At 30.4% G+C, this 14,830-nt stretch overlaps 1 protein-coding gene across 1 annotated transcript; it reads left to right on the top strand.

Moving 5' to 3' along the window:
• Nucleotides 1-12,496, top strand: LOC120080795 (annexin D5-like). Its single transcript, XM_039035437.1, has 6 exons — nt 1-85; nt 949-1,094; nt 3,367-3,585; nt 6,004-6,219; nt 10,874-10,963; nt 12,302-12,496. Exons 1-6 carry the CDS (start codon nt 10-12, stop codon nt 12,494-12,496), a joined length of 942 nt encoding a protein of 313 aa, XP_038891365.1. The 5' UTR covers nt 1-9.
• Nucleotides 12,497-14,830: the final 2,334 nt, after the last annotated feature.

Below are 14,830 nucleotides of genomic sequence, written 5' to 3'. Positions count from 1 at the left end.
AAAAAAAAAATGTCTTCATTGATTATTCCATGTGTTCTTACTTCTCCACAGGATGATGCTGCCCAACTTCATAAAGCCTTTAAAGGTTTGATTTTGTTTTTTCTTTTTGAAATTTCTGAAAATTAATTGATTCTATGCTTTTGTTTAATCTTTTGATATGTTTGAATCAAGATGATGAAGAATTAGAAATTTTCATTCATAGTAAATGAATTTGTTTATTTAAATGCAAATGAAAACTCTGAATTATTCTTCAAATATTGTTTTCATTTGCTTTCTTTGTAATTGGAGATGAGATTGAAACCTTTTGGATCGGATAAAATGAAGTTAGAGAGAAGTTGGAGAAAGATAGCAACGTATCTTGATGAATGATATTGATCCGTTAACTATTGCATTTCTCTCTCTTGACCTTCCTTTAATTTAGAGTCTGGTTAAGTCATTTGGGACACAATTATAAATCCATAATAACAAAAAGCAAATTGATTGACAATGGGAGAATGCTCAATCCAATTGTATTTGGAAATTTTGCAGATATCGTTACGGTTGCCGTTATTGTTACTGTTACAACATGAGAATTATGAATTTATCATATTTACTGTTATCGTTCGGTCCTAAATGGTAACGGTAAATATAACAGATTCATAATTCTAACTACACGTGATCAAAAGTAATCTAATTACCTATCAATGGAATCCTATTATGATTACACTAATTTTCAATATAGATTAGTAAACATGGTCGAATTTTAAAGGCAAGTAACCTATTAAGGCACTTATAAACTTCAAGGACTTACCCGACATATAATTTTAAGTTTATATTTTTAAAAACTGAAGGACCAAATAAATACATATTTGATCAAAGTTCAACGATCATATTGTAATTTAATCAATAAAATATGTTTGATAATCATTTCTTGTGACGTTTGTTTATTAACAATTCATCCATACATAGGTTTTGGTTGTGACACTGCTGCTGTTGTCAATATTCTTGCACATAGAGATGCAACACAACGTTCTCTAATTCAACATGAGTATAAAGTTATGTACCAGAAGGACCTCAACAAACACTTGAAATCTGAGCTTAGTGGCAATCTCGAGGTGAATATATATATATATATATACTAGATTAAAATATTATTTTAGTTTCGATATTTTTAAATTCTGTTTCATTTTAGTTCATTTACTTTTGATAACTCGTAAAATTAGTCCCTGCAGGTAGTTTAATTTGTCGTTGATTTTTTTTTCTTTAAAAAAGCATGTTAGCAATTTTCATTCACATAATGTCTTTTATTGTATGAAAATTATTATTATTATTTAATAAATTTTGATAACAATTAAATTAAGGTTATCTAACACAGAACACTTGTTACACACAATGTTACAACAATTCCAACAACAAGAAAAGCAACTAAAACAGATAAAGTAAAAGACAACACAAAATATTTGGTAACCTAGCTTGGTGCAGTATTACCTACGTCTGGGGGTAGAGAGTTAAATAATTACAATGATATAGTGACACTCGTAAAGTCAAACTCAATGCAAGATCAGTTAGACTCCTTTGAGTATGATAATATTAGTGATTGAATATTTAGGCTTCTCCTAAATTGAAGACTCCCTCTTCAATATCTCTATCTTTCCTATCTTAAATGAAGAATGCTTCACTTGATAGACTTAAACTTCCCGAGTGTGAACCACCTCAGAGATGAAATAGAATATTTCAATACTATGTCAAGATCACTTCAAGATCAACATTCATGAGTAATTCAGCAGCCTACAAATTTTCATTGGCAGAGACAGAGAACAAAAGAGCAGTTACAAAAACACTTTTTCTAGAAAATGGCCAACCCTAAAAGAGAACACAACACCCTCAAATATGTCAACAACCTCATTCCACAATCAGTAGTGTCCAGAGAAGGAGAAGATATTCCTAAAATAAATCATAGGAAATTTCCAAATAAGAAAAAGAATATTAAGTAGAAACAGCAACCCAAAAGATAACTTGTGAGACATCTCGAGAACAAAATTCCCGACGACCTTAAAAAATATTGCCAATACGCGGATTCTAACATTAACTTTGAAGGACTAAATTAAAGAAATTTTAGATATAGAGACTGAAATTGAACAATTGAATGTACACAAGATAAAATGAAATGAATCCCAAAGTATATGTACAAAAATAAAATGATATTCTAACCTAAGTGCTAAATTGTCTTTCGAGAAGTTAAAAGTAAACTAATAGTATGAGCTATTTTTAAGAGGGAAAAGTATAAGATCTTTTTGGTTCTTAGATTTTGGGTCTGGTTTTCATTTGGTCTCTAAATTTCAAAATGTTACACTTTTAGTATTTAAGTTTTGAGTTTGGTTTCAATTTAATCTATAGGTATCAAAATGTTACAATTTTACCATTGAGATTTGAGTTTTGTTTCAATTTAGTCCATAAACTTTAATTTGGGGTGCTGAGTTGAATTATGATATCTGGAGTCAATATGTTGGAGTTAGGAAGTCTGTGTTTAGGGTGCAGAGTTGTGAGGATGAAGTTTCTCGATAAATGTACAAAAGAGAGAAAGAGGAGAAGATAGAGTTCCTCGATTAATGTGCAAAGTTCAATAATGAACAGTTGGTGAAGTTGAGTCTATGAAGTTGGTAGGCCAAATATTCTCTTAATATTTACTTTATGTCTTTAGTGATAATGTCTATTAATTAATTTAAAAGTAAAAAAATTATAATTAATTAAGTTTCATTATAATTTTTTTTATCAATCTTAAAATTAAGTTCAAATTATTTTTAATTAAATAATAGACATAAACACTAAAGACTCAAAGTGAAAAACTAGTGAAAAATCAAAGTTAAAATTATAAATCTTGAAATCTAAGATCAATTTGAAAAAAAAAAAAAAAAAACTCAAATCTGAAGGATAAAATTGTAACATGTTGAAATTTAGGGGCTAAATTGAAATTAAATTAAAAAAAATAATATTTTAAAACTAGAGACCAAATGAAAATTATAAGTCTAAAACCTAGGGAACCAAAAAAGTCATTTTTCTTTTTGAGATATATTGAAAGTACAACAACTAAAGTAGATCAATAATTAGTTATTAAGGAGATAAATTTTCATATTATGTCAAAATAAATTTCGAAATTACTAGTAATTATCACTCGAATAACAACTTGGATTCGGAGGTCGTTTATATATGTTATCTCTCTTTTTAGACAAGAGAAGACGCATCTTATTCCTTTGTCGATTAGGTTATCTCTGTCCTCATCGATGATTCTTTGAATGAAAACGTCTTTCGTTTTTTTTTTTATTTTAAATGAAAAAAATATCACGGTCTAGAATTCAAATTTATGATTTTTGTGAAATGCTTTTGCAGAAAGCAATTTTATTATGGATGTATGATCCAGCCACTCGAGATGCTGTAATAGTAAAGGAAGCATTATGTGGAGAAACAATTCATCTTAGAAGAGCCACAGAAGTATTATGTTCTCGTACGTCAACTCAAATTCAGCAGTTAAGACAAGTTTACCTGTCCATGTTTCAATCATATATTGAACATGATATTGAACAAAGTGCTTCTAGTGATCACAAAAAGGTTAATTACTTTTACACTCTCTCTTAATTTTATTTATTATTTTTGCCTTTAATTATCACTCCTATAAACATTATTAATTAATAATGTTCTTTCTCATCAGTCACAAGCATTTTTTCTCATCCTTGTTTCAATTGCTCACTCTTTTGTTTTGTTTGACTCAATTATAAGTAATTTGGTCATTAATAGTTCGTTTGATAACGTTTTCCGCTTTTGTTTATTACTTCTTGTTTTTTTTTTTTTATTAAAGAAAAGCAAAAATGTGTTTGGTAATTGTATTTTTTTGTACTAGTGACAAAAGAAACAAAAACGAGTTTGATGGATTGTTTTTTGTTTCTTTGAAAAGTTTAAATTAAAAATATAAGAAATTTATGAGAACTTTAAAGGGGACTTTTTTAAAAATAAAAAATATTTATACTTTATAGCAAAAAAATTCCAAAAATATAAAACATTTTTAGAATTTTTGCTATAAAGTATAAATATTTTTGGGATTTTTCTATTGATAAAAATTTTCCAACTTTTAAAATTAAATATTAAAACGCTTTATGTCGTATTTTTTATGCATTTTATGAGTCAGAATGATAAATAGTACTTTTATACATGTTCGGAAAAAGATTTATAAACAAAGCAAGAAACTTGATTTTGTTGTTACTAAAATTTTTACATAATTTTGAAAATGTTTTTGAATTTAACAAAAAGAGAAAAATGAAGAAGGGAAACAACCGTTGTTTTGTTTTTTTAAATTGAGCTTATAAACACTATTTTCACCTATAAGTTTTTTTGTCTAATTATCAACTTTCTATCAATATTTTGAAAAATCAAGCAAGATTTTGAAAACTAAAAAAAGTAGTTTTCCAAAACTTGTTTTTCTTTAAAATTCGAATAAGAATTTAGTGTTTGGCAAGAAATATCATGGCCATAGCATTAAATTTATAAGAAAACAAATCTAACCTAAAAAAAAAAACGAAATCATTACCAAATAGAACTTAAACCGTTTCTATTTCTCAAAATTTGAAAAAAGAAAAAAAGGCAAATGAAAAACATGAACACATCATGAAATGAAACCTAAACTTTTGCAATTATGTCTATGCCAATGTATTTTTAAGTGTTTTTTTAACATATCCCTAAACTTTTAAAATTATGTATACTTAATCCTTAACACTCTTTAAAAGGTTGTTATAGGTTTATGTCATACGTAGTCAATGAACATGACGAATAAACTTATTAGATATAAAATTGAAATTTAATTACAAACTTATAAATATGTTAAGAACTTTATAAAGTATATCATCCAAATAAACATAGCTATGAAACTTTCAGTGTGATAGTAGCATTTATAAAATGACTTTTTTGTTTTTACCTATAGATTCACATCTCATTGGGATACATGAAGAAAATTAAGAACATACCCCCTCTAGTCTAAAAATTTAAATACACTTCCATTAGTTCTTAAGATTCAAAATGTTACATTAATTTTCATTTAATCCCTAAAATCTCAAGATCCTGTATATTTACTCTAGAATACTTTTGAATAGGAGTGTTCAAAAAACCCGATACCCGAAAAAATCGATCAACCCAATGGGTTGGGTTGGGTTCAAATAAATGAAATTTTTGTGGGTTGGGTTAGTTTAAGGGTTCACCTAAAATGATCCAAATCAACTCGAACTAACCCGAATTTATTATTAACTTTATATTGTATATTTTTTTTACTTATGGTACAATCAAATATACATATATTTGTTTAAGTTTTATCATTTTTTGGATAATTTATTATCCAACAACTCCTAAAAATAGTTTTTTAGTACTTTGGAAAGAAAATATTCATTATATAAATTGAAATTGAGTTGTTAATCTTAATTTAATATATCAAAATAATTAAATCAAATTTTTACATATTAACAACTTACTTTCTTTTAGAACAAAAATAACCCGATCAACCCGAACTAACCCAACCCAAATGTTTCATGGTTGGGTTGGATTGGGTTCATCTTTTAAGAAGAGTTATTAGAGTTGAAGAAATTAACAACCCGAACAATTGGGTTGGGTCCAAAAAGTCCTTCAACCCAACCCAACCCACAAACATCCTTACTTTTGAGTTTAATTTTCACCTCTGAGTTTAAGCAATACCCATCTTCTTTTTTTTTTTTTTTCATAATATGAACTTTGAGTTAAATAACTTAAAAAAGGAATTAAGATGTAAATATCTTTTTAATTAATTTGAATAAAATTAATGTATTTCAATTTTTTTGAGTACAACAAAATAGGGTTGTGGGAATTGAACTTTTATGAGAAATATTACATGTCAATTACCGTGAAGCTATGTTGTCATTCAATTTCACTCTCAAATATTATGGTATTTTGAGCTATTTAAATGTGTTTGGAAGATGAGTTTCATTATTTGTATATTGATTTTTGATGCAGCTGTTATTGGCTTATGTTAGTAAACCACGGTATGAAGGGCCAGAAATAGACAGAAACTTGGTAGAGAAAGATACCAAAGCTTTGTATAAAGCAGGAGAGAAAAGATGGGGAACTGATGAGGACAAGTTTATTCAAATTTTTAGTGAAAGTAGCCGTGCTCATCTTGCTGCTGTTAGCCATGCTTATAAACAATCATATGGCCACTCTCTTAAAAAGGTAAGTGACCCTTTCGATTCTTTTAAGTTTGAGTAATGTCGTCTTTAGGTTTTAAAATCTTACATTTTTTTCTTCCGTTACAAAGGATTGAAAATGCTTTGGTTTCATCATCGATGTTTCGGGATGGTTTTATTTAGTAAGTAAAAGGTGAGGAACCAAATAATGTTTTGTGTAGATAGTAGGATCTTTTTTAGGGTAATGATTAGGCCCCTTCATTCATCACATGACAAAAAAAGAATAATTTAACTTTTTCGAAAAACTCAAAGTTTGTTGCCACATGTTAGTTTTTAATTAGATAATTGGTGGGTTAGGTGTAGTCTGGACTACACCCAAGTATATTTTTTTTTCTATGAAATTCTCAGGAAGGGTTGAGTACTTATGCCTCTAAAATAGGCGAGGGGTTTGTATTGCCTTAGAGAATTTTGATTGTTATCATAGTCGAACATATTGGAGGGGATACCTTACACTTTGGTATCAGAGCAAGAGCGACGGGGAATCATTAAAATGACTCAAAAGAAGATTGAATTTGTGGAAATTACAATTGATAAGTATTAATAATAGTGTTGTGAATAGCTCCCTAATATGGAATAAGAAATGGTGTTGTTAACGAAGACAGTAGTCATGCTAGCTACAGTCTATAGAAATGGCGCTCATGAGAGGCAAGACAATTTCGTCGGGGCATTGTGGATGTATTTGCGATTAAGGCCAAAGAGACAAAAGATTGTAGTAAGACGGATGCGGAATGAAATGACTCCTCAAAAGAGGTGAAGATGGAGGAACAAATTGAAGAATATAGGAATCCATTTTGAGACGTTGATAGGGCCCTGTTTATTGCATCCAACCGTTGTGGTTTTTCTTGAAACCTTTGTTAACGAGTCTTGAAGCCAAGAGAATGAGTCATAAAACTTCCAATTTGGTTTGAATGCAAATTGAGTTAAGGCAGGCAACTAAGAGGTAACCAAGTAAAAGATGATTGACTGTGATATTTGTATGCGATTATAAGGAGGCTAAGCATTCCTCGACTTCACAGACCCTTCAATCCTAACACCTCATTCTCGCCATGAGATTTAGGTGGTATCCGAAGTACTCCCCTCATTCAAGGCTTTAAGGGTATTAAATATCAGACTAAGTTGATTACCTACACGATTTAGGGCGGCTCTCATTCTCTACTAGATGAGCTTCTAGTCTAGCCAAGCTCTCTGACTCTCTCTAATGAACCTCTCCACCTTAAGCTCTAAGGAATATTCTTTGAACACATCTTTTAGGGAAGGTTGATCCTCAATTGGGGTTGGATTATAGGTTCACATACTCATAGGAAGGACAACTCAATGTATAAGGGTTAGGATTGAAGGGTGGTGGTGGCGTTGGAGCTAAGTTGGGTTGGAACTTTCCATAAGGCCACAAATAATTATTGAAAGTCATAACATGCAAATATCACAATAAATCAATAAAGGAAAAACTCAAAAACCAAAACTCAAACAAAAACAGGAAAATGAAAAAATAAAAGCGAAAATAAACTAATGCACACCTTAAATTAAGATTAATAAAATCTCATAAATATTAAAAGAAAATTAAAAGCTAATTCCCTGTCAATAGCACAAAAAACTTGTTGCTACATACTTGATGTAACGTAAGTGCATGTATCAATAGTTAAAACGGCCTTGGTCGAGTATCGTCCTAAAAAAATTGGATTGATAATCTTTTAGTTATTCAAAGCTTGTTCCAATTTTATTTAGGGACTGAATTGTGATGTTAATTAATTAAACTAATTTAAGAAAGCAATAAAAGTGATCAAGTACGAAGATTATTAACAAAGAGACGTTCTAGTGAACAAACTTCATTCATGGAATTACTAAACTCGATTGTTTTAACTCTTGAACCAATTCACACAACAACTAGATCTAGATGTCTTTTATCCGGCTTGTCTCTTTCAAGAGAAATCTTTTCTTTCACTTAATTACTAATTATAATTGAGATTTTAAAATATGGGTCCTTACACAAGACAAACATCACACAACACGCCCTAGCAAAGTCAGAGATAACAACAAGCAACAAGAGCAAATCAAGAATAAACACACAAGAATTGTTAACCCAATTCAATGATAAACCGCCTACATCTAGGAGGCAGAGTGCCCGGAAAAGATAATTCACTAATATATAAAAGTAAAGCAATTATAACGTTGTACTTATCCGTAAATAGAGAAGATTATAGTGACACACGTAGAGCCCAACTTAGCTAATCACTTAGGCTCCCCTAGATGTGAGATTTCCTCTTGTTCGAACTTTGGCTCTCGCTAATTATGTATATATTAGTGTTGGAACACTCAGGCTCTACCTAAAAGTGTGAGGCTCCTTCTTACTTGAAACTATCTTTCATTCTACTTATGAACTCCCTTCAAATGAGAACTTAGGCTCCCCCTATTGAGAACGAATCAAATCAGATGGTTCTATTTCTCTGTTTTAAAAACTCCATTCTCGATGAATAATGCCCTAGATTCCCTCTAAGGCTTGAGAAATCATTCTCCATCACACACCTTGCATATCCGGCAAGTCAATGCCCGTGTATAAACTTATGAAACTGGCATCACATCCTTTATCATGATAAAGCGGACATACCACGAGGATGATTTTCGTCCTCCTCAGAGGAAGTTACCCTTTCATCTGACGAGAAAGACACTATCAGCACATGATCTAGAGCCCTTTGAAGAATTTGCTCTATTTTTTATATGCTTAGACTGTCTACATGCCCAACAACCTATCTTCTGCTCTAAGACTCTTCTTTTTAAACCTCTGTTGGAATCACTCTGAAACTGTACTGGAACACCAGCACCACTTAACTTGCACTTGCCACAAGTCGAAGTTGAACCTCCCATCAAATTTCTCCACATCAAACTTTATTGAACTCATAAAACTTGACATACATCTACTTCACTCCTAGCAAATTAGCAAATAGTGAACGATTCACACTATTTACAATACCGTATCCCGTTTCAAGAATTCTTTTCTGATGTGGAAGCTTAGACAAAACTGCAACCATAGAGCATACTTAGACATTTAAGAAACTACGACTGACGCTCTGATACTACTTGTTGCGAAAACCCCCTACTTATACCGCAGGAATAAGCAGAAAAATAGTAGAGAAAAATAACAGAGCAATTAAAAGAAAATTGAAAACACAAGAATTTACGTAGAAAACTCACAACTCGGAGAAAAACCACAACCTATCAAAAAGAAATCAACTATGTGAAAAATTGTTACAATTCTCTTTTCCGATCCCAATTACAAGAGCACTCTCTCAAAACTTTTATACTACAGCTCACACCCTTTTTCCACTCTCAAACTAAAAAATACATAAAGGAAACTTAACTAGAGTTAACACACACAAGCTTAAAGTTTTTCTAATTGGAACGACTTGAAATTAGAGGCATAGGCTCATTTTATAGGTTTGGAGTCCATCTTTATTCTTCAATTTAACCGATAGGGACAAACTGCAAGTATAATATTTTGCCATAAGTCAATAGTTAACCCTTCGAGTTAGAAGCCACCACCCACCCAATTTTTCATGTAATACAGCCCAAGAAGGCTTTGGGCCTCGACCAAAATGTGCAAGTGTGCTATTTAATCTTGTCTGATTTGTTTGAGAGGGTGGCCCAATTAGACGATAGCTGTGGTTATCGAAAGAATGTTGATGTTAGTGCCATTGAATTCATGTTGACTCAAAAATTGAAGGATGAAGATAAATTTGAAGAAAGTTCAATAAGTGAAAATCAATGTTAAATAGGAAGGAAATAACATTGCTAGACTTGAACACAAGACCTTCATGAAGTATTTGTTCTAATACCATCTTAAATCACCGACTGTCTAAAACCTTAAACTAATGGATAAAAATAAATTTAATTATATATCTTCTAACATGAATTATTGGTGAGCTAAAAGATTTTGCTCGAGTATGAAGCCATGTGGATGCTTATGGATGACTCCTAAAAGTAGTTCTCTAGCCATGTTAGTCCGCCAATACTGATTACATACTTGCGATGGGGCAAGAAAAGGAGTTTAACATGAAAGTTAGTAACTAATGGATCGGGACCGCGTGTGGTCAGTATATATGAATGACATATTTGTAAGTATAATGGTTGAATTCTTAGTCAAATTTTAAAAACAAAAACAAGTTTTTAAAAATTACTATTTTTAGTTTTCAAAATTTAGCTTAGTTTTTTAAACCATTTATAAAAATAGATAATAAAAGAAGAAATTTAAAAGTGGAAGTAATGTCTATAAGCTTAATTTTAAAAAATAAAAAATAAAAAATAAAATGGTTATCAAATCGAAGTGTTAGATTTTGAAAAACCTACCAACTAAATAGAATTATGATAGTCAAACCTTAAAAACCAAAAAGATAGTACTTCTATTATTCTATTAACTTCAAACTATCTTTCACTTCTATAGTACAAAGATACATTGGAGGTTGAGATTCACAATTTTAACTTTTAATTTGATAATAAACGGATAATGTCTTAATTAATTGAGTTAGACTGAGATTGACTTTAGAACGGATATTTTATTTTATGTATTCTATTATTTTAAGAATATTATGTTTGACTATTTAAGCAATCCTAAGAGTGTTTGAATAAAGGAAGGCCATATATTTTTGCAGGCAATAAAAAATGAAACTTCTGGTTATTTTGAGTATGGCCTTCTAACTATTGTGCGTTGTGCTGAGAATCCTGCGTTGTACTTTGCAAAGGTATTGTTCTATTATCCAACATATTTCTTTTTTTAAATGTTCTTCATTTATTTTGCACCTTTGAATTTATTTCGATTCGTTTTGGAGTGATTTTAGCATGATCAAAATCGTTTTTAGGATTACAAAAAATACTCATTCGAGGAAAAACCCAAAATCATATTAGTGTTCTTGGTCGATCATTTAAGTATTTTATGAGATGACGCACTATTTGCATATCTCAATAATGGTATAATAGTATTACTTCGGATATAAAGTCTCGTGGTTTGGTTTTTGAAAATATTTAAAAGATTTTATATAAACAAAGATAATTGTACTCATTTATAAACCGTAAATCTCTTCTTATCCTGTATTATTCATTGTGAGACTTGTTTGCATTTACAAAGTTGAAGTGTCAAAAACCACTTCTTTAATCAAATTTTTTATCATATGGAAGTCACTTTTAAAAGCGTCATTAAATCATTAAAATAATTTGTCATTAAACATGTTTACTAAGTTTGCCTTTAATGCCTGTTTTTTAAAGTGTTGTTTTATCTAAGGAAGCACTTATTATACAAGCATTTTCTTTAATAATACATTAAAAATCATTTTAATTATAATAATAATTTAATCATTTTTGTAATAATTTAATATCTACAGTTTTATATTTATAACAATTTAAGTATTTAAACATTATCATGTAAAAATCTACTTTTTGCTATTTCAAATTCATAATAATTTAATTCCTACCATGGATTTTTTTAATTAAAATTATGCATCATTTATTATTCAAAGACTTAGTCTTTGTAGATATATGAACAAACATTTGGTAGAACCATTTTTTTTTTTCTTTTCAAAGACAATCTAACTTAATATATATGCGCACACATACATACACACAACAAGTCTAAATATTCATAATGATTTTTCGCAATAGGGACCGAATTTGAAGACGGAACCAGTTTTCGTCAAGAATCAATTTAAGGATTTAAAAGGTTATATGCCGAAACATACCCTCAATTATCACTTATATAATGCAATCATTTTTATCTCATTAAAACCATCTCTTACAAAATCACTCTCAAGCTTGCCTTAAATAATATAACATAATATGCTAGAATTTACTTCTAGTTTTCAAGAATTCAAAATTCCAATGAATATTGTTAAATATACATTTTGTTTTGGGTTGTTTTCAAATAAAGGAAAATGAGCTAATTTATTTACAAGTATAGCAAAATATCTATCTGTGATAAACGTCTATCGTGGTCTGTCACTAATAAACAGTGATATTTTGCTACACCTAAAAATATTTTCAAGAATTTTATCGTTTAAAACAATTACTCTTTTGTTTTGCAATGGTAGATTTTGCACAAAGCAATGAAAGGCCTGGGAACTGATGACTCTACATTAACAAGGATAATTGTGACAAGGACAGAGATAGACATGCAATATATAAAGACAGAATATCACAGGAAGTATAAGAAAACATTGCATGATGCTGTTCATTCTGAGACATCAGGTAGTTATAGGGACTTTCTTCTTTCCTTGTTGGGCTAGGAAATCATTGCAACCACGGTTTCAATTTTTATTGACGTGTCAATATTTTCATATGTTCAATGTGTTCGAGTCGATCAAACATGAAAAAATAATATAAAAAAAATATTACTAACATGGACTTAATATTAATAATAGTAAATTTGAAGGTAGGGAAATGCTTATTGTTAATTTAAATAATTTTCTATGATTTTTTGTATATTTATAATTCTTTCATTAAAATGGGAAATCATTGTGTGTTGTTGTCCACATATAATAAATATTTTACATCAAAAGCAATTGTGTAAAAATAATACCCTCATCTATTATTTTTCATATGGAAATGAAAATCAGTTAAGTTGTTTCATAATAAACTAATGCATGACTTAGCCTAAAAATAGAATCCAAATAGATGATTTAGGATGCATGAGTGAAAGAAAACTTATTTGAGTTCTTGCAGTAAAATTTTCACTTTGAATCTTCAATAAAATGTTCTATCAACATAGTGATTGTAGACATTGTAATAGCCGAACCACTTTAAAAATCTCTGTGTATACTTAACTTCTTCTTACCTTCATATTCTTCTTGTCTACTCCTTCAACTTGCAATTTTTCTTTCTCATATTACTTTGATTCTTCGACTCAAATTCAATCTAAACATATTCAACACAAAAAGAAAGAAAGAAGAGTTAATCGAGAACTAGAGAGAAACGAGAGCAAGGAATTCGTAAAATGGATTCAATTTCACAAATTCTGCAATAAGGAGATTGTTTTATTGCATGTAGAAGAAAAGGAGAAGTCTACATGTGTCTACCTTGGTATTTTCATCTAAACCACACATGTGTTCCTCAAAAAATTAGTATCAGAGCCTGTAAAAGATTAAGAAAGCTCCAAGAATTGCTCCAAGAAATACTTTCTTGATTAAGAAATGTTTGTGGCACGCCATGACATAGAGAAGTTTGATAAAAAGCAAAGGTAAAGGCCATTGTTTGCTAGCAAAATTCCTTGAAAGCCATCACCCATCCAACAAAGCTACCTCAGTCAGTGACCAAAGAAGAAAGATAACAGAGGGAGACTGCAGCCTATAGTACTATTGTTTTAAATTTGAGTGACAATGTTCTTAGAGAAGTTATGGATAAAGAAACAACATACGAAGTTTGGATGAAACTAGATGAATTATATTTCTCAAGAGATCTTCCTAATAGAGCATGCGCCTTAGAGAAAAGTTTTTTTACCTATAAAATGGATTCTAATAAATCCTCAAGTGATAATCTAAGTGAATTCAAGAAGTTGTCTACTGAATGCAAGAGCTTAGGTGACAAAATAGGTGAAGAAAATGAGTCATTCATCTTATTAAACTCACTTTCAGGGACTTACAAAGAGGTCAAAGTGGCTCTCAAATATGGAAGAGAGAAGATCACCACAGATGCTGTGATTTATGCAATATAGACTAAAGAGTTAGAGATCCTAACTCAAAAGAGAGATCAAACTAATGGAGAAGGGTTGTTCTCAAAGGAGAAATCTAAAAATGATTTCAAAGATGGCAAGAATCAAAAGGATAAAAATAAACTCAAATACAATTTATGTCGCAAATTGGCCACATAAAGAAAGATTGCTTCTTCTGTAAGAAGAAACAAAATCAAAAAGCAAAAAGAGAAACAAGCTAAAGGAAATAAAGAACCTAAAGCTGCTGCATCAGTGGTTGAACAACGCAATTTCATATTTGCAGATGCCCAAACCACATCATAGAACACAACAAGCAGTGAACACTCAAATGGTATCGAAAATTGGGTGTTGGATTCATCATGCGCATTCCATACAACACCCGCAAAGGGGTGGTTCACTACTTACAAGAGCGGGAATGGTGGACTTGTCTGCATGGGAAATAATAATGCTTGTGAAATAATTGGAATACGTTCTATCTCACTAAAGTTTAAAGATGGAACAATTATTCTTCTTAAGAATGTAAGATTGTTCTTACACTAAAAAGAAATCTAATATCCCTAGGGATGTTGGATTCAATTCGGAGTGAGTATCATAGTTATGGAGGCAAATTTGAAGTTAAGAAAGATTCAAAAACCGTCCTTATTAGAGTGAAGACTAATGGTCTTTATCTGATTAAAGATGTTAAAAAACATAAACATGCTCTAATAGCTTCTAATTCTACTCTCACAGAAGGAAACCTTTGACATAAAAGGTTGTCACACATAAGTGGTAAAGGCTTAAAGATCCTATCTAATTAGGGGCTACTTCTTAGTGGCTTATTAAGTTTTTGTGAACATTCCATCACAGGGAAAGCTACTAGACATGGCTTTACTAAAGCTGAACATACTACAAAGGATATCCTTGACTACATACA

The sequence above is a fragment of the Benincasa hispida genome, chromosome 7, assembly GCF_009727055.1.
Source record: "Benincasa hispida cultivar B227 chromosome 7, ASM972705v1, whole genome shotgun sequence".
Lineage (NCBI taxonomy): Eukaryota > Viridiplantae > Streptophyta > Magnoliopsida > Cucurbitales > Cucurbitaceae > Benincasa > Benincasa hispida.
Note: the sequence above shows the minus strand (reverse complement) of the source record. Positions and strands in the feature narration are given on the sequence as shown.

Bases quoted from the DNA above. Each gene is read 5' to 3' on its own strand.
- LOC120080795 (XM_039035437.1), top strand. From the start codon at position 10: ATGTCTTCATTGATTATTCCATGTGTTCTTACTTCTCCACAGGATGAT. The intron at 1,095-3,366 runs GTGAATATATAT...ATGCTTTTGCAG, and splicing joins AGCTTAGTGGCAATCTCGAG to AAAGCAATTTTATTATGGAT. The intron at 3,586-6,003 runs GTTAATTACTTT...TTTTTGATGCAG, and splicing joins CTTCTAGTGATCACAAAAAG to CTGTTATTGGCTTATGTTAG.